The following is a 21468-nucleotide window of genomic DNA, read 5'->3' as shown; positions in this document are numbered from 1 at the left end:
TTTCTTTTAAACTATAAAAAAAAAATCAAACAATCAACAATTAATGACTTAAGAGGGAGATTTGAGAATTAAGGTATTCCTAGACAACTGGCTCATGTAATTCAAAAACAGACAAGCGTAGGGCTTTGCTTTGCCATTTTTCCCTGTAGTTAATTTCCTTTTGGGATGGGATCAATCAGCACTGACAGATGCATTCCTATGGCATCAATCACTCATCGTAACAGTGACACTCAACATGAAAACTCACAACAGGAAGTCAGCTATAAATGACGAAGACGTTTTATTTTTTCCCTTCAAGTATTTTATTCAAACATTTTGGTGCAAAAAAAAAATCAAAATGTTGACAAATTTGCTCAACTTTAACAGAAACAGCTTAAGGGAGAATGTGGCAATCACAGTTTCCATTTGCTCTTCTTTAGATACACAGTTTAAAAGGACTGCAGATCCTGAAAACTACCTGAATCATGAAGAATCTGTAAAATATTAAGGATGCTTTTTTTTGTTTGTTTCTGAAATCTCTAATAAAATAACTTATATATCAATACCAGCTACTCTGCTCCGTCTACATAAAAATGACACTATTCTTTTCATTTTAGGTATGTTTCTCTTTTACATACTTAACAACTCAGAAAACAATGCTTCACCAATATAATTGTATAAATTCAATAAAAGCAATCATGACATTCACGAAACTATAAAGAATCGGTTAGCTGTTCTCTTACACCCTAGAATCTGGGTTCTAGTCAAGGTACTTGGCTGTATGAACTTACCTCATGGGATAGTCATAGGGATCAAAAGAGGTAATGTAAACAAAAGCATCGTGTAAACTGTATAAGCCTATTGATCTAAATAAAGGCACTTTAATGCCTCATATCTCCCTTTTCTCTCTGGAATCCCCTGTCCCGATTCTAAACCTACTAAACTATTTATATTTCAAAGTCTATCTCTGAAGTGATCTCCTCTGTGAAGCCTCCCCCATCACACCTGTATGTCTAGGCAGATGTAAATTCTCCTTATTTTATAACACTATGGTTGGAATCGACTCGACGGCACTGGGTTGTTTTTTTGGGATGCTTTCACAGCTCTTTGCTTTTCATCAACTCATTCAAGAGGCATATAACAAGCATATGTCACGCACTGTGCTATGCACTGAGGGGGTGGATATCTTAAATTTTTAACATACATTATCTCATTTAATATTTCTTTTATATAATACCTCACCCAGAAACCAAACCAAACCCAGTGCCGTCAAGTCGATTCCAAGTCATAGCGACCCTATAGGACAGAGTAGGACCGCCCCATAGAGTTTCCAAGGAGCGCCTGGCGGATTCAAACTGCCGACCCTTTAGTTAGCAGCCGTAGCACTTAACCACTACGCCACCAGCGTTTCCATAATACCTCACAGGATATCATAATTATTTGTTTACTATTTCTCTAACCAGAATGAGTTCCCAGGGGGTAGGGACTGAGTCTGATTCATCTCTGATTCCTAGAGTCTAGTACAATACCTAGCATACAAGAGACACTCATTAAATGAATAAACAAGTAACAGACACTGGTTAGATTAATAAAATATCAGTCGAGGTTAACGCTGAAATAATCCTTGAAATTTTCCACGGGGTAGGGGGGAGATATATTTTTTCAGACAAACACATACCTGGGAAGAAAAATTCCTCCCTATGTCAGAGCATATGTAATTCCAGCTTTACTGTTAAACAAAGTCATGTACCAACTGAAGATGGATTTGATTTCATTACTGAAGTAACAAGCTCCAAGTGAAGAAAAATGAGTTCTCTATACAAGCTCTTAACCAGGTCATTCTGCTTTGTAAAACGACATTATCACATGAGTATTAAAATAAGCATTGTTTAAATGAATCAGAAAACAGAAAAACAATTGAAAGAATCAACAAGACTAGAAGTTGGTACTTTAAAAAGATCAATAAAATGGACAAACCACTAGGCAAAATGACAAATGAAGGAGAAGTGCAAATAACCCAAATAAAAAATGAGATGGGTGACATTACAACAGAACCAACCAAAATAAAAAGCATCATAAAAGAATATTACAAAAAATTATACTTCAACAAACTTGAAAATGTAGAAGAAATGGACAAAATTCTAGAAACATGCTACCTACCCAAACCAACAAAAACTGAGGTAGAGAATCTGAACAGACCCATAACAAAAGAAACTGAAGAGGTCATTAAAAAAAACTCCAAAAAAAAAAAAAAAAAACCCTAGCCTAGATGGTGGCTTCACTGGAGAATTCAAAGAGTTGACATCTACTATACAGCTGTGGTAGTCAAAAGAGCTAGGTACTGATAAAATGACAGACACATAGGCAAATGTAACAGAATTAAGAACTCAGAAGTAAATCCACCCACCTACGGACAGCTGATCTTCACAAAGGGTTGAAGTGCATTATGTGGGGAAGAAAAGTCTTTAACAAATGGCGCTGGCAAAACTAAATGTCCATTTGTAGAAAAATGAAACAAGATCCATACCTCACACCATACACAAAAACTAACTCACAGAGGATCCTAAATGTAAAACCTAAGATTATAAAGATCCGCAAAGAAAAAACAGGGACAACACTAGCGGCCCTAATATACGGCATAAACAGAATACCAAACATAACTAAAAATGTACAAATACCAGAAGATAAACAAGATAACTGGGATCTCCCAAAAAGTAAACACTAATGCTCATCAAAGACTTTGCCCAAAAAGTAAAAAAAGAACCTACAGGCTGGGAAAAAAAATTATTTTATTTATTTATTGTACTTTAACTGAGAGTTTACAAATCAAGTCAGTCTCTCATACAAAAATTTATATACATGCCTTGCTATGTACTCCTAGCTGCTCTCCCCCTAATAAGACAGCACATTCCTCCTTTCTACCCTGTATTCCCTGTGTCCATTCAACCAGCTCCTGTCCCCCTCTGCCTTCTCATCTCACCTCCCGACAGGAGCTGCCCACATAGTCTCATGTGTCTACTTGAGCCAAGAAGCTCGCTCCTCATCAGTGGCATTATCTGTTTTATAATCCAGTTCAATCCCTTAGAGTTGGCTTCAGGGATGGTTCCAGTCTTGGGCTAACAAAGGGTCCAGGGACTATGACCTCCAGGGTCCCTCTAGTCTCCAGTCAGACCATTAAGTCTGGTCTTTTTATGAGAATTTGAGATATGCATCCCACTGTTCTCCTGCTGGGCAAATTTTCTGCTTTGACATACCCGACAAGGGTCTAATCTCTAAAATTTATAGAAAACTCAATACCTCAACAACAAAAAGACAAATAATCCAATTAAAAAATGGGCAAATAAAAAAAAAATAGGCGAAGGACATGAAGAGACACTTCACCAAAGAAGACATAGAGGCGGCTAACAAACACATGAAGAGATGCTCAGGATCATTAGCCACTAGAGAGATGTAAATAAAAACCACAATGAGATACCATCTCGCACTGGCAATAATGTCACTGATCAAAAAACCAGAAAACAACAAATACTGACTCGACTGAGCGGAGATTAGAACTCTTATACACTGCTGGTAGGAGTGTAAAATGGTACAACTAGTATGGAAAACAATACGGCACCTTCTTAAAAACCTAGAAACAGAATTATCATGTGATCCAGCAATCCCATTCCTAGGTATATATCCTAGAGAAATAAGAGCTGTACCATGAATAGATATACGCATACCCATGTTCATTGCACCATTATTCACAATAGCAAAAAGAAGTAAACATGAATACGACCAAATGCTTTGAAGGCGAGAATAGCAGGAACGGGGGTCTGGAGACCATGGTTTCAGGGGACATCTATGTCAATTGGCATAATAAAATGTGTTAAGAAAATGTTCTGCATCCCACTTTGGTGAGTGGCGTCTGGGGTCTTAAACGCTAGCAAGCAGCCATCCAAGATGCATCAATTGGTTTCAGTTCACCTGGAGCAAAGGAGAATGAACAACATCAAAGACACAAGGTAAATATGAGCTCAAGAGACAGAAGGAGCCACATAAACCAGAGACTACAGCAGGCTGAGACCAGAAGAACCAGATGATGCCCAGCACCACCAATGACTGCCCTGACAGGGAACACAAAGGAGGATCCCTGATGAAGTGGGATACAGACCTCAATTTCTCATAAAAAGACCAGACGTAATGGTCTGACTGAGACTGAGACTGGGGGGACCCCAGAGATCATGGCCCCCAGACTCTCTGTTAGCCCAAGACTGGAACCATTCCCGAAGCCAACTCTTCAGACAGAGACTGGGCTGGACTATAAGACAGAAAATGATACTGATGAGGTGTGAGCTTCTTGGCTCAAGTAGACATGAGACTATGTGAGCAGCTTCTGTCGGGAGGCGAGATGAGAAGGAAAAGGGGGACAGGAGCTCGTTGAACAGACACGGGGAATACAGGGTGGAGAGGAGGAGTGTGCTGTCACATTAGGGGGAGAGCAACTAGGGTTACATAGCAAGGTATGTATAAGTTTTTGTATGAGGGACTGACTTGACTTGCAAGCTTTCACTTAAAGCACAATAAATGAAAATAAAATAAATAAAAAAAAAAAAAAGAAGGAAACAACCTAAATGCCCACCAATGGATGAATGGATAAACAAACTGTGGTACATACACAAAATGGAACACTATGCCAATGATAAAGAGCAATGATGAGACCACGAAACATCTCACAACGTGGATGAATCTGGAGGATATTACACTGAGTGAAATAAGTCAAACACGAAAGGACATATATTGTACGAGACCACTTGTTATAAGAAATCAAGGACATTCCTTGATGGTTACCAGGAATGGGAGGGCGAAAGAGGGAGAATCACTGACTAGATAGTAGACAAGTGTTAATTCTCGTGAAGGGAGAGCCCATACACTATATGGGGGAAGTCAATACAATGCGACCAAGGCAAAGGAAGACACTGAGAGGTACACAAGAATAAAGGGCAACTACAGTAAATGCTATGACATATATAATCCTTTAACAAAGTAATAACAAACAGTAATTTTTGAGTAGATTCATTGGCTAGTATGTATGCTAAATGGGTGAGGGAGGTCACAGGGGAGTACACTCACATACATATATAGGTGTGGTTGTCGATATTTCTATATATATATTTATAAATGCTGCATATATACTTACATATATATAATATAGCACATGGGCACAGTTATACAAACTACTTAGACATCGGGACTGAACTACTAGACTTGAAAGCTAAGGACCATAGTCTTGGGGACACCTAGGTCAACTGGCAAAACACAGTTCATAAAGATAATGTTCTATATCCTAGCCTGATGAGTACCATCTAGGCTCCTAAAAGCTTGTGAGTGGCCATCTAAGAAGCAACTATTGGTCTCTTCCTGTCTGGAGCAAAGGAGAACGAAGAAAACTGCAGACTCAAGGAAGTAATTAGTCTAAAGGACCCACATGACCACAGCCTCCTCTAACTAGATGGCGCTTGGCTACCACTACTGACTTCTGACTAGGATCACAATAGAAGGTCCCAGTTAGAATGAGTAAAAATGTAGAACAAAATTAAAAAACAAAACAAAACAAAAAACCCCACAAGATTTACTGGTCTGAAAGAGACTGGAAGAACCCTGAGACTACTGCCCTAAGACAACCTCCTAACTTGAAAGTGAAGACACTCCCAGGGGCCACCTTTCAGCAAATAATAGGGCTATAAAACAAACATAACACCCTAAAGAGTGTGCTCCTTAGAGCAATCAACTATACGAGCCCAGAAGAGCAACATTGCCCAAAACCAAAGATGAGAAAGCAAGGAGGGACAGAGAAACCAGACTAATGAAAACAGGGAACTCTGGGAGGAAACGGAGAGAGTACTGCCACACTGTGGGGAATGCAACCAATGCCACTGAACAATTTGTGTAAGAATCGCAGATTGGAAAACTAATTTGCAAACTTTCACCTAAAGCCTGATAAAATGTTCAAAAACAAGCATTGTGCAGAGTAGTATTAACTTGCTTTGTCATCTACGTCAGTATAGGAGACAATAATACCACCTAAGGCATATTTTTTTTTTAAGGCATACGGAGCTTTGATATTGTAATTTAAAAATACTCTCGAAAGGAATGGTAGACATATGGTGAAATAATCAATGATACTTTAAAAAGTACTGGTTTTCATAAGCTAGAAATTCAATTTCTACTTTACAAACAATCCCTGATATAGGTGAAGGGATCTACCTCAAGATCGTTGCATATCGCCACTATTGTGTATAGTTTCTTCCATAAATTTTCCAATTTTCCACATAAGAGCTGATACTTTCTTAGGACCACTTGATTATTATTACCTTTATAATGGTGTTTTGAGGTCATGATTCATAAGGAAAATACACAAAGTATATGTATGGAAAATAACACCAAGCAGCAAATATAAAGCTAGAGGTAACGGTGAAGTGTAAATGCTGCTGTCCAGATGGCCCGGGCTTGCCATTAGCTAAATGACCCCTCCTCAATACCAGCTCCACAGTCTGTAACATTCAAGTTTGAATCTCAATGAAACTATATATAATGAGCTTTCAGGGTTCATAAATAGTCGAAAACACTAATGTCAAATCCTTCAATGCCAAGAATCTACTATATTATTCCACTCACAGATGTTATAATCTGACCATTATCTATTTAGAATCATATAATATTTATTATGCAGTCTACACACAACAATAGGGGGGCAGTGGTGGTTCGATGGTAGAATTCTCACCTTCTATGTGGGAGACCCGGCTTTGATTCCTGGCTAACACATTTTTAGTGCGGCTGCCACCTGTCTGTCAGTGGAGGCTTGTGTGTTGCTATGATGCTGAACAGATTTCGGCAAGGTTTCCAGGTTAAGAGAGGCGAGGAAGAAAGGCCTTGTGATCACTTCTGAAAATCAGCCAGTGAAAGCCCTATGGATCACAACGGTCCAATTCCACTGTGCACGTGGTCATGGGTCTGGGGCTGACTCGGCGGCAGCTAACAACAACTACATACAACAATATTCAAAATTTTTTTGATAAAACTGCTCCTACTAAAGGTTACTAAATTACCTTATATTTTCCAAATATGGGCGTGGTCCTTTAATACAATTAGAATGTCATTTCACTAAGACTACTCATACATCAAAAATATTTCAAATTCCTTTTAAGAAATGTAAATTGACAGTGTATGTAAAACGGTTTGTGACCCCATTCTCCTTTAGTATTTTTCTTACTGTTACAGCACTCATTATGTTCTGCTTTATACAGAAATGCCTGACAGTTTACAAAACCCTTACACCCATATTCTCTTAGCAACCCTATGAAGCAGATAACGTAGGAATTATCATCATGGAGCGGCAGTACAGTATTGCCTGGGTTAGCATCCCAGCTTTGTGACCTCAGGGAGATTGGGTTAAAATCAGAAAGCAAACAAAAAGTGAAACCAGTTTAAATTAAAAAAAAAAAAAAAAATGCCTACCTAACATATTTTTGCAACCACAGCTTTGGATCACCCAAATAGGCTGCTGGATTAAAAAAATTCAAAGTACCAGAAATTTAAACATGGCCTAAGAAATGTCATTTAAGAAAATGGTAGCAGATTAAATGTAAACTTCCAGCTGAGACTATATAACAATTCTTTACTCATCCATGGGCTTAGCACCGAGGTGTACAAACACAATACAAATACATTAAATGTGTGCCTTCTCATACCTCAACCGTATCTGCTAAACAAGCAATGAATTGAAAATAACAATTCCTGACTAAATACTGTAACTGATCCTGTATTCTTCAGCGCGCCTTCCACTACACAACAGTTTTGTACTGCATGTACAACAAATTCTCTGGATTTGTAGAGTGCTTTGATTTTGTAAAATGCCTTAACTATTAAGCTATTCAAGCTTAAAATCACTTGAGCTGAGATTCCAACCCAGGCCATCTAATTATGTTACTTCTGCAATACTTAAGAGGGATAGCTATTATTCCATTATAAAAGTTTTTTAAAAAACAAACCAAAACATACAACAACAAAAACAGACATATGCCAGGTCACTACTTGCTTTTTGGAGACGTAAAAAGCAGCTCTCACCTCTTTCAATTCTCAATAACATACTGAGAATTGAAAGAGGTGCTATACTGGCTCTCTAATACAATGAAAATAAAATTTTAAAGAAGCAAATCACAGGGAAGGCAGTGTAATGAAGAACAAATATAGAAATGAGTTAGAAAATGTGGGTTTAGTGAGAGTTAAACTATTAAATGGAAACCGTGGTAGCACAGTGTTAAGTGCTAAGGCTGCTAACCAAAGGGTCAGCAGTTAGAATCCACCAGGCGCTCCTTGGAAACTCTATGGAGCAGTTTACTCTGTCCTACAGGGTTGCTATAAGTCAGAATCGACTTGATGGGACCAGGTGTTTCTTTTTTTTGGTATACTATTAAATGAGACCCTGGCCTCTCTAAATCTTGTTTCCTCAGCTGAAATAATAGAAATGCTTGCCAAAGAGTTTTATTATATAAACTATAAGGATCTGATTTTTTAAAAAAGAATTTCATGAGGAATTCACTTTGCAAAGCAAAAAAAAAAAATCATTTGGTCACAATAATATCCCTTTTAGTCCTCAAACCCATTGCTAGTCGAGTGGATTTTGACTCACAGGTTTTCAAGGAGAGGCTGATGGATTCAAACTGCCAACCTTTTGGTTAGCAGCCAAGCTCTTAACCACTTTGCTACCAGGGCATCGCTCCTTGGAAACCCTACGAGGCAGTTCTACTCTGACCTATAGAGTTGCTGTGAGTTGGAATCAACTCAACAGCAATGGCTTTGTTTATTAGTTCTCAAAATCAGATTTCATACATATAGAATTTAGACCAATACCTTGTATACAGCATGTATTCAGTAAATATTTGGGGAGTTAAGTGAATGAAACAGATTTTCTATATTGGGGCATAAAGTATATATGAAACCTGGTGACAAGCAAAAAGGGGATTGGGAGGTTATGGATTGAATTATGTTCCATCAAAAAGACATGTTGAATAATAAGGGGCATTTATCCAAAGCCAACAGCCAACATCACCCTAAATGGAGAGAGCCTGAAAACATTCCCGTTGAGATCGGGAACCAGACAAGGATGCCCTTTATCATCACTCTTATTCAACATTGTGGTGGAGGTCCTAGCCAGAGCAATTAGGCTAGATAAAGAAATACGGGCATCCAGGTTGGCAAGGAAGAAGTCAAAGTATCTCTATTTGCAGGTGACATGATCTTATACACAGAAAACCCTAAGGAATCCTCCAGAAAACTACTGAAACTAATATAAGAGTTCAGCAGAGTATCGGGATACAAGATAAACATACAAAAATCAGTTGGATTCCTCTACACCAACAAAAAGAACATCGAAGAGGAAATCACCAAATCAATGCCATTTATAGTAGCCCCCACGAAGATAAAACACTTAGGAATAAATCTTAACACAGATGTAAAACTTATACAAAGAAAACTACAGTACACTTCTGCAAGAAACCAAAAGAGACTTACATAAGTGGAAGAACATACCTTGCTCATGGATAGGAAGACTTAACATTATAGAAATGTCTATTCTACCAAAAGCGATCTATACATTTAATGCAATTCCGATCCAAATCCCAAGGACATTCTTTAATGAGATGGAGAAACAAATCGCCAATTTCATATGGAAGGGAAAGAGGCCCCGGATAAATAAGGCATTACTGAAAAAGAAGAACAAAGTGGGAAGCCTTACTTTACCTGATTTTAGAACCTATTATACCACCACAGTAGTCAAAACAGCCTGGTACTGGTACAACAACAGATACATGGACCAATGGAACAGAATTGAGAATCCAGACGTAAATCCATCCACATATGAGCAGTTGATATTTGATAAAGGCCCCAAATCAGTTAAACGGGGAAAAGAGAGTCTTTTTAACAAATGGTGCTGGCAGAACTGGCTATACATCTGCAAAAAAATGAAACAAGACCCATACCTCACTCCATGCACAAAAATGAACTCAAAATGGATCAAAGACCTAAATATAAAATCTAAAACAATAAAGACCATGGAAGAAAAAATAGGGACAACATTACGAGCCCTAATACATAGCATAAACAGTATAGAAAACATTGTAAAGAACGTAGAAGAAAAACTAGATAACTGGGAGCTCCTAAAAATCAATCACTTATGCTCATCCAAAGACTTCACCAAAAGAGTAAAAAGATTACCTACAGACTGGGAAAAAGTTTTTAGCTATGACATTTCCGATCAGCGCCTGATCTCTAAAATCTACATGATACTGCAAAAACTCAACTGCAAAAAGACAAATAACCCAATTAAAAAATGGGCAAAAGATATGAATAGACACTTCACTGAAGAAGACATTCAGGTAGCTAACAGATATATGAGGAAATGTTCACGATCATTAGCCATTAGAGAAATGCAGATCAAAACTACAGTGAGATTTCATCTCACTCCAACACAGGTGGCATTAATCCAAAAAACACAAAATAATAAACATTGGAGAGGCTGTGGAAAGACTGGAACACTTCTACACTGCTGGTGGGAATGTCAAATGGTACAACCACTTTGGAAATCGATTTGGCACTTCCTTAAAAAGTTAGAAATAGAACTACCATACAATCCAGCAATCCCATTCCTTGGAATATATCCTAGAGAAATAAGAGCCTTTACACTAACAGATATATGCACACCCATGTTTACTGCAGCACTGTTTACAATAGCAAAAAGATGGAAGCAACCAAGGTGCCCATCAACAGATGAATGGATAAATTATGGTATATTCACACAATGGAATACTACGCATCGATAAAGAACAGTGAGGAATCTGTGAAACATTTCATAACATGGAGCAACCTGGAAGGCATTATGCTGAGTGAAATTAGTCAGTTGCAAAAGGACAAATACTGTATGAGACCACTATTATAAGAATTTGAGAAACAGTTTAAACTGAGAAGAAAACATTCTTTTGTGGTTATGAGAGGGGGGATGGAGGGGGGTATTCACTAATTAGATAGTGGATAAGAACTATTTTAGGTGAAGGGAAAGAACATACAATACAGGGGAGGTCAGCACAATTGGACTAAACCAAAAGCAAAGAAGTTCCTGAATAAACTGAATGCTTCGAAGGCCAGCATAGCAGGGGCGTGGGTCTGGAGACCATGGTTTCAGGGGACACCTAAGTCAACTGGCATAATAAAATCTATTAACAAAACATTCTGCATCCCACTTTGAAAAGTGGCATCAGAGGTCTTAAACACTAGCAAGCAGCCATCTAAGATGCATCGATTGGTCTCAGCCCACCTGGATCAAAGAAGAATGAAGAACACCAAGGACACAAGGTGATCATGAGCCCAAGAGACAGAAAGGGCCACCTGAACCAGAGACTACATCATCCTGAGACCAGAAGAACTAGATGGTGTCTGGCTACAACCGATGACTGCCCTGACAGGGAACACAACAGAGAACCCCTGAGGGAGCAGGAGAGCAGTGGGATGCAGACCCCAAATTCCCATAGGACCGGACTTAATGGTCTGACTGAGACTGGAAGGACCCCAGTGGTCATGGCTCCCAGACCTTCTGTTGCCCCAGGACAGGAACCATTCCCGAAGCCAACTCTTCAGACATGGATTGGACTGGACAATGGGTTGGAGAGGGATGCTGGTGAGGAGTGAGCTTCTTGGATCAGATGGAAACTTGAGACTATGTTGGCATCTCCCGCCTGGAGGGGAGATGAGAGGGTGGAGGGGGTTAGAAGCTAGCGAAAGGGACACGAAAAGAGAGGGTGGAGGGAGAGAGCAGGCTGTCTCATTAGGGGGACAGTAATTGGGAGTGTGTAGCAAGGTGTATATGGGTTTTTGTGTGAGAGGCTGACTTGATTTGTAAACTTTCACTTAAAGCACATTAAAAATTATTTAAAGAAAAAAAAAAAAAGACATGTTGGAGTCCTAAACCCTGGTACCTGTGAAAGTGATACTGTTTGGAAACAGGGTTTTTGAAGATGCTATCAGTTAACATGGAGCCCTGGCAGTGCAACGGTTAAGAGCTAAGGCTGACAACCAAAAGGTCGGCAATTTGAATCCACCAGCCACTCCTCGAAACCCTGTGGGGCAGTTCTACCCTGTCCTATAGGGTAGATAGGAGTCGAAATCAGCTCTACAGCAAAGGGTTTAGTTTGGTTTTATCAGTTAACGCCAGGTCACACTGGAGTAGGGTGGGTCCTAATCCAATCTAAGTAGTGTCCTCATAAAAGAGACAGACACACACATAGAGAAGATGGCCACGTGACACTGCAGCTGCAAGCCAAGAAACACCTGGGGCTACCAGAAGCTGGTAGAGACAGTATCTTCCCTAGAGACTTGAGAGAGGGTATGGTCCTGCTGACAACCTAAATTCAGACTTCTAGACTCCAGAACTATAAAACAAAATGTCTGTCATTTTAAGCCACCCATTGTGTAGTACTTTGTTACTGCAGCCCTAGGAAACCGACACAGAAAGGAAGAAATAAAATTATATTCTCAGATAACATGACTGTGTATGCAAAAAATTCCAAGGAATTTACCAAGAAGCTACTAGAACTAATAAGTTAATTTAAGATCTCGAGATAAAAGGTTATATATAATGATCAACTGTATTTCTATACTAGCAAAAAAATTTCAAAAATTAAAATTTACAATCACGTCCAAAAACAGGTAATACTTAAATTTAACATAATTTGTACAAGACTTGTATGTTGAAAGCTATAACATGCTACTTAGAGAAATTAAAGACCTAAATAAATAAACATACCAAACTCCTGGATTGGAAGACTCACTTTTGTTAAAAATTACTGGCATTCTCCCCAAATTGATCTATAGAATCAATGTAATTCTAATTAAAACCCCAGCAGGCCTTTTTACAATCCAATTGTAAAATTTATACCAAAATACAAAGGCCCTAGAAGAGCCAAAACAATTTTGAAAATACAGAACGAAGTTGGAGGGCTTACAGTACCCTATCTCAAGACTTATGATAAAGCCACAGTAATCAAAACAGTATGCTTTTGGCATAAGGATAGATCTACAGGCCAATGGAACAAAACAGACTTCAGAAACAAACCTACATATATGATCAATTGGTTTTCAACTAAGTAGCCAACATAATTCATAACTGTTCTCCTTGAGTATGTTATCCCTTAAGTTACTCTTATACCCCAAGTACATATTAATATAGTTTTAGATGTAATGCAAAACTCTTTTCATGGCAGACTATCAAACTTTATCAAATACAAAAAGAACCACCAAAGCTACGAATGGCTACAAACTAAACATACTCTAGGAGAGACTGCCCCCTTGTGCCAATCAATAATATTCAACAGATTAAGAAAGAACACGACTATTTCTAACACTAGAAGCACCTAAGGTTCTAAAAGGTCTTGATCTTTCAGTGTTCTGATTTCAACAGCTTTTATTTAAAACGATGACCTTTAAAGAAAAATAAACAGCTCTGTTAAACAAAACAAAACAAAACAAAACAAAACAAAAAAACCCAAACCCACTGCTGTCAAGTCAATTCTGACTCGTAGCAACCTGACAGGACAGAGAAGGCTGTAATCTTTACAGAAGCAGACTGCCATATCTTTCTCCCACAGACGGGCTGGTGGGTTCAAACTGAAGACCTTTTGGTTAGCAGCTGAGAACTTTAACCATTGTACCACCAGGGCTCCTTTAGGCTCACAGGGGCATGACCAATTTATGACATTCAGTAGCAAATATCAGTGTAATTCTCTAGCACTTATCATGGATACTAGCTGCTTAAATGCTTAGAGGCTGAGTTCACAGGGATAAGTAATTTTCTAATCCTTAAACTCTGCAACAAAATACAGAATAAATTATGAAGGAAACCAGTACACATTTTATTTTGTAACCATATTGGCCCATAATCTGCAAAACAGATCAACCAGGCATTGAGTAGGGTGACTTACTTAAAAACGTATATAAATAGTTCACTCAAATTTTTAGACATTTTATTCTGAATTCTAGGAAAATTAGGTATTTTCTTTGGATATGATGTGTGGCCTTATCATTACAGAGCTTCTTGACATATGTAAGTGGTAACAGGCCACTCAAACATACATCATTATCAGTATTATTACTAATAACCAAAAGTAATGGATAAAAGCTTTAGAGCAATAATTAACTAAAACTAACCCACTGCTGTCGAGTTGATTCCTACTCATAGCGACCCCACAGGACAGAGTAAAACTGCCCAATAGGGCTTCCGAGGAGCGGCTGGTAGATTTAAACTGACAACCTTTTGGTTAGCAGCCGAGCTCTTGATCACTGTGCCACCAAGGCTCCAGATAGAGCAAAAGACTTGCTAAAGAACACATTAGGGCAACAACAACAACAAAAATTAAAGGTAACAATTACATGACACAAATGTAGATTCTGAGTACTCCACAGCATGGCTTCTTTCCTACACTATGGTCAGAACAGTTGTAATTCCATTTCTATTGAACAGGGTCAACAGGATAAACGAATTAGCATTGATAAACGTACTTAATGTAATAAACATCATACAAATGTTTGTTAAATATGGAAAACTACATAGTATGCACACATTCAATAATACTTACTTTCGAAGGTGGTCATGTTCTTTCAGAAACAGTTCAGTTCTTCTATTATTTACCCCAGACCCACTTTTATATGACCTAGGACAAAAAAGAGAAAATTTAAGAACATTTTTGGTAGATACTACGAAAAAAGATTAAGGGATTAACCTTAGTGATATCCAAAGTGGACAAATTGAGCCTCTTTATGGTTTTGAATGAACAATTAAAATGTTTAAATCCTTTTCATCATCCTCTAAAAATGACATCTTTTATAGATAAATATGAATGCCTCTCTAATTTAGTCCTAAAAGTTTCCTATGTTGTTCACCAAACAATCTTAAGCAAACAAACAAAAAAACCCTTACTTGTACAATTGGTCTCTATTTGCCTGGAGCAAGAGAGGAAGGAGAGTCAGGAATAGGTAGAGGATATGAAATGTGTGGCTAATTTTCACCTCGACAACTACCTCCTTTGCCATGACACCTGAAGAACTTGATGGTGCCTGGCCACTATTACTGGACATTCTGATCAAAGGTTCCATAAAAAAATGCTGATCAAAAGGGGAAAGTACAGAATTTCAAATTCTCATGGACTTCAGACTTTCTGGTGCTATAGAGGGTGGATGAACCCCCTGAAACTTTTGCTCTGAAAGAATCTTCAAACCTTAAACCAAAAGTATCCCCTGAAGTCATATTAAAAACAGAAGAACAGTTTAGCTTAACTATCAAGGTCTGCCTTGAGCATTACGCTCTTTTAAGAACTATTCACATGAGATCAAACTGACAACAGCAACTCAAACGATTAGATAGGAAGTTTAGCGGGCAGTGAGTTTATGTTAATGAGAGACGAATAACTCATAAAGGGAGGGTGGGAATGGTTGCATAACTCAAAGAATGTAATCAATGTCACTAAATTGCACATATAGAAACTGTTGAATTGGTGTATGTTTTGCTGTGTATACTCTTGACAACAACAAAATAAAGAAAATTTAGGGAAAAAAACCTTAACTTTCTTTGTCTATCTATCATCTCCTATGTCTTTATTTTTCCCTAGTGGAAATAAAACTTTGGACTCCTTAGCACACAGCACATAGAATGAGGAAGTCCCCAAAAGAATGTTTTTCTTCACGATTACACGTGCAGTCTATCAACCCAAGCCTAAGCAGCACAGAAATGAAGCTAAGTTTTGGCATACCTAATAATTTCTACCTTAGTCTTCAATCCATTAAAATTTACGAAAAATGCTTTCTATCACTACTCTCAGCACTTTGATTTTTCTCTTTTCCACTTATAAAAAAGTATCAAGAATAAATTTCAAACCAAGTAACTGCATGCATGCTGCAAAAGGGAACTTAAAAAAATAGGGTCGTGCTGCTAAAATTAAACTACTAGTTGAGAGGCATTGCAAAGCACAGTGGAGAGAAAACACAAGGAAAAGCAGCATGATATAACCAAGAACATACTAGACTTGAACGTCTGAACAACTGGGTTTAAATCTATACTCTATCATTTATTAGCCAATTAACCTAAAACAAGTCTCTCAATATCTAGTTTTATAAAATGGGACTAATAATGTCTACCCAAACCCTGGTGGCATAGTGGTTAAGTGCTACAGCTGCTAATCAAGAAGTCAGCAGTTCGAATCAGCCAGGCGCTCTCTGGAAACTCTGTGGGGCAGTTCTACTCTGTCCTATAGGGTCGCTATGAGTCAGAATTGACTCGATGGCAGCGGGTTTGGTTTGGTTTTGGTTTATACCAAAAGATTACTATGAAGCCAAAAAAAGATAAAATGTGGAAAAATACTGTATAAACTGCAAAAAACTATACAAATACCAGGTATTACTGCTCTATCTCATCTCACTAATCATATTCTGCCTTGTATTACTAATTTCAGTGATGTGCCTTACTCCCCTCTAGCACATAGATTATAAACTCCTAGAGGGCCAGAACCAAAACCAAACCATTGCCATTGAGTCGACTGACTCAAAGCCACCCTATAAGGATAGAAGAGCTGCTTCATAAGGTTTCCAAGGCTGTAAATCCTTACAGAAGCGGACTGTCACATCTTTCTCCCGTGGAACGGCTGGTGGGTTCAAACTGTTGGCCTTGTGGTTAGCAGCGAAGTTCTTTAACCACTGTGTCATCAGGGCTTCTCTAGAGGGCCAAGCTAGTCTTTTTGATCAAAGATTCTATAGAGGAATCCTGATCACAGGTGGGAAAATGCAGGCTGGGATTTCGAATTCTCACGGAATCCAGATGTTCTGGAGCTGCTGAGGCTGGATGAACCCTGAAGCTATTGCCCTGAGATAATCTTTAAACTCTAAATCTTAAACCCAGATGTCTTCTTTAAACCAATTGACAACAGCGACTCAAAAGGTTAGATAAGATGCTTAGGCGGCAGTGAGTTTAAGTTAACGGTAGAGGACTGATTTAGAAAAGGACAGTGAGGATGGTTGTACAACTTGAAGAATGTAATCAATGCCACTGAATTGCACACATAGAAATTATTCAATTGGTGTATGTTTTGCTGGGTACATTTTCACACACACACAAAACCATCTGAGCTGGACTCTGAATTAAGACACGAAAGAAAAGGCTGGCAGGAGCTGATGGTAAAACTAGGGGAAGCAGGATATAAGACCAGAAAAGTAGATCAGGATCATATTAGAGCAACAATGTTCAAAGAACGGTAAAATGAGAAATAGAAACACTGAAATCTAAATCATGGTTCTGCTATTCAATTTGCTGTTAATCATGGACATAATCTAAATCTGAATAAACATTCTATAAAATAATATAAAAGGCAACTTACTCAATATCCTTTCGTACTGATCCCATGAGATTCTCCCTTTCCCGTATTGCCATAAAGTTTGCTTTGGTTTTATGGAATTCATGAGTATAATCCTGCAATAATTCAATATTCAGCCTCAATATAAAACTAATTATGTATTTTCATCTTATTGAACCAGTTATTCACTGTCATCATACTGCAATTTTTATTTAAAAAAAAAAAAAAAAAAACCCTGCTATTTAAGAAATCAAATTGCCAAAAGGCAAATATAACTTTATAATTACTTTCCAGAAGAGTGACCAACATCTTTCAAATGAAAACAATTAGGCGTTAGGGCAACAGTGCCACTAAATATGTATCTTTTAGTACCTTGTCTTAGGAGGCAGAATTATAAAGAAAAAAATAAAACTAAAATATCTTCAAAGAGCCTAGGATAAAACTTGAGATACTTATTAATGTATCCAATAGGGCTTATTTTCAAATTTGATCCTTTTGGAGCTTCTACAGAAATTTTATTCCTAAACTAATCAAAGGAGAACCAGAACCAAGAGAACTGTAAAGAATAAAATTATCTTTAAAACATTTTTTTTTTTTTTTTTTTTGACTCAGGGCAACTCCATGTGTTTCAGGAGAATTGCTCCATAGGGTTTTCTTAGCACTAATCTTAAGATAAGCAGATAGTCAGGCCTATCTTCCACAATACTGCTGGGTGGGTTCAGACCACCAACCTCTAGGTTAGCTGCATAGAATTCTACCTTATGATGCTATCATAATTTAATAAATTCTATACTGATAAACATTTTTAGTTGTGTCATTATGAGTCGGAATCGACTCTATGGAAACAGGTTTGCTTTTGTTTGGTTCATTTTTTTCCTGTTTTAAAAAAGCTGCAATAGACATTCTTGTGTATGGTATTTTAGAGAACTTTTTTTAAACTGTGTTTGAAGAGTAAATGCCTAGTTGTATAATAACTGGATCAAAGAATCATACATTTTAAATTCTGATAGTGCTAAACTGCCTTCTAGAAAGACTGCAACAATTTATGTTCCTACCAACAATGTGGAGCCCTGGTGACACAGTGGTTAAGTGTTTGGCTGCTAACTAAAAGGCTAGCAGTTCGAATCCACTGACCGTGCCTTAGAAACCCTACGGCGCAGCTCTACCCTGTCCTACAGGGTACCTATGAGTCAGAATCGACTAGACGGCAATTTTTTTTTTTTTTTTTTTACACCAAAACAATGCATGTTGTTGTTTTTGTTAGGTGCCGTTGAGTCGGTTCCGACTCACAGTGACCCTATGTACGAAGAACAAAATACTGCCTGGTCCTGTGCCATCTTTACAATCCTTGTTATGCTTGAGCCCACTGTTGCAGTCACTGTGTCAATCCATCTCATCGAGGGTCTTCCTCTTTTTCGCTGACCCTCTACCAAGCACGATGTCCTTCTCCAGGGACTGATCCCTCCTGACATGTCCAAAGTATGTGAGACGCAGTTTCGCCATCTTTGCTTCTAAGGAGCATTCTGGTTGTATTTCTTCCAAGATAGATTTGTTCTTTTGGCGTTCATGGTATATTCAATATTCTTTGCCAAAACCACAATTCAAAGGTGTCAATTCTTCCATCTTCCTTATTCATTGTCCAGCTTTCACATGGATATGACATGAATGAAAATACCATGGATTGGGTCAGGTGCACCTTAGTCTTCCAGGTGACATCTGTGCTTTTCAACACTTTAAAGAGGTCCTTTACAGCAGATTTGCCCAATGCAATGTGTCTTTTGATTTCTTGACTGCTGCTTTCATGGGTGTTGATTGTGGATCCAAGTAAAATCCTTGACAACTTCAATCTTTTCTGTTTATCATGATGTGGCTTATTGGTCCAGTTGTGAGGATTTTTGTCTTATGTTGAGGTGTAATCCGTACTGAACCCTGTGGCCTTTGATCGTCATTAGTAAGTGCTTCAAGTCCTTTTCAACTTCAGCAAGCAAGGTTGTGTCATCTGCATAACGCAGGTCGTTAACGAGTCTTCCTCCAATCCTGATGCCCCGTTCTTCTTCACGTAGTCCAGCTTCTTGGATTATTTGCTCAGCATATAGACTGAATAGGTATGGTGAAAGGATACAACCCTGACACACACCTTTCCTGACTTTAAACCACTCAGTATCCCCTTGTTCTGTCCAAATAATTGCCTCTTGATCTGTGTACAGTTTCCTCATGAGCACAATTAAGTGTTCTGGAATTCCCATTCTTCTCAATGTTATCCATGATTTGTTACGATCTACATAGTCGAATGCCTTTGCATAGTTAAAAAAAAAAAGAAAACATAGTCGAATGCCTTTGCATAGTCAATAAAACACAGGTAAACATTTTTCTGGTATTCTCTGCTTTCAGCCAGGATCTATCTGACATCAGCAATGATATCCCTGGTTCCATGTCCTCTTCTGAATCTGGCCTCAATTTCTGGAATTTCCCTGTCAATACACTGCTGCAGCAACTTTTGAATGATCTTCAGCAAAATTTTGCTTACATGTGATATTAACGATATTGTTCTATAACTCCCGCGTTCGGTTCAATTACTTTTCTTGGGAATAGGCATAAATATGGATCTCTTCCTGTTGGCTGGCCAGGTACCTGTCTTACAAATTTCTTGGCATAGATGAGTGAGCACTTCCAGTGCTGCATCTGTTTGTTTAAACATCTCAATTGATATTCTGTCAGTTTCTGGAGTCTTGTTTTTCACCAATGCCTTCAGTGCAGCTTGGACTTCTTCCTTCAATACCATCAGTTCCTGATTATATGCTACCTCTTGAAATGGTTGAATGCCAACTAATTCTTTTTGGTATAAATGACTCTCAATTCCTTCTGTCTTCTTTTGACATTTTCTGTGTCATTTAATATTTTCCCCACAGAATCCTTCACTATTTTAACTTGAGGCTTGAATTTTTTCTTCAGTTCTTTCAGCTTGAGAAACTCCAAGCATGTTCTTCCCTTTTGGTTTTCTATCTCCAGCTCTTTGCACATGTCATTATAATACTTTACTTTGTCTTCTTGAGCCGCCCTTCGAAATCTTCTGCTCAGTTCTTTTACTTCATCATCTCTTCCTTTTGCTTTAGCTGCTTAACATCTAAGAGCAAGTTTCAGAGCTTCCTCTGACATCCATCTTGGTCTTTTCTTTCTTTCCTGTCTTTTCAATGACCTCTTGCTTTCTTCATGTATGATGTCCTTGATGTCATCCCACAACTCGTCTGGTCTTCAGTCATTATTAATGCATCAAATCTATTCTTGAGATAGTCTCTACATTCAGATAGGATATACTCAAGGTCGTACTTTGGCTCTCGTGGACTTGCTCTGATTTTCTTCAGTTTCAGCTTGCACTTGTATATGAGCAATTGATGGTCTGTTCCACAATCGGCTCCTGGCCTCTGTTCTGACTGATGATATTGAGCTTTTCCATCTCTCCTTCCACAGATGTAGTCGATTTGGTTCCTGTGTATTCGATCTGGCGAGGTCCATGTGTACAGACATAGTTTATGTTGGTGAAAAAAGGTATTTGCAAGGAAGAAGTCATTGGTCTTGCAAAAGTCAATCATGTGATCTCCGGCATCGTTTCTATCACCAAGGCCGTATTTTCCAACTACCAATCCTTCTTTGTTTCCAACTTTCGCATCCTAATCACCAGTAATTATCAATGCATCCTGATTGCATGTTTGATCAATTTCAGACTGCAGAAGCTGGTAAAAATCTTCAATTTCTTCATCTTTGGCCTTAGTGGTTGGTGTGTAAATTTGAGTAATAGTTGTATTAACCTTGTATGCATATGTATGCATATGGATATTATCCTATCACTGATAGCACTTTACTTCAGGATAGATCTTGAAATGTTCTTTTTGACAATGAATGCCAACACCATTCCTCTTCAAGTTGTCATTCCCAGCATAGTAGACTATATGATTGTCTGATTCAAAATGGCCAATACCAGTCCATTTTGGCTCACTAATGCCTAGGATATTGAATGTTTAGGCATTCCATTTCATTTTTGATGATTTCCAATTTTCCTAGATTC

The 21468-nt window shown here is 38.2% G+C and overlaps 1 protein-coding gene across 4 annotated transcripts in view; it reads right to left on the bottom strand.

Moving 5' to 3' along the window:
• GOSR1 (golgi SNAP receptor complex member 1) overlaps nucleotides 1–21468 on the bottom strand; it is a 56916-nt gene that overhangs the window by 25357 nt on the left and 10091 nt on the right. For all 4 annotated transcript variants that reach the window (XR_010318421.1, XM_010596474.2, XM_064271498.1 and 1 more), the window contains exons 5-6: nucleotides 17430–17521; nucleotides 14643–14717 (exon numbers count right to left, since the gene is read on the bottom strand). Coding sequence is in view for 3 of the 4 variants with exons in the window: in XM_010596474.2 (XP_010594776.1) it covers nucleotides 14643–14717; nucleotides 17430–17521 (167 nt within the window). In the remaining variant the exon portion in view is untranslated. The remainder of the gene's footprint in view (nucleotides 1–14642; nucleotides 14718–17429; nucleotides 17522–21468) is intronic.

This window comes from Loxodonta africana, chromosome 18 (assembly GCF_030014295.1).
Source record: "Loxodonta africana isolate mLoxAfr1 chromosome 18, mLoxAfr1.hap2, whole genome shotgun sequence".
In the NCBI taxonomy this organism is placed as follows: Eukaryota; Metazoa; Chordata; class Mammalia; order Proboscidea; family Elephantidae; genus Loxodonta; species Loxodonta africana.
This window is presented reverse-complemented; position numbering and strand designations above follow the sequence as displayed.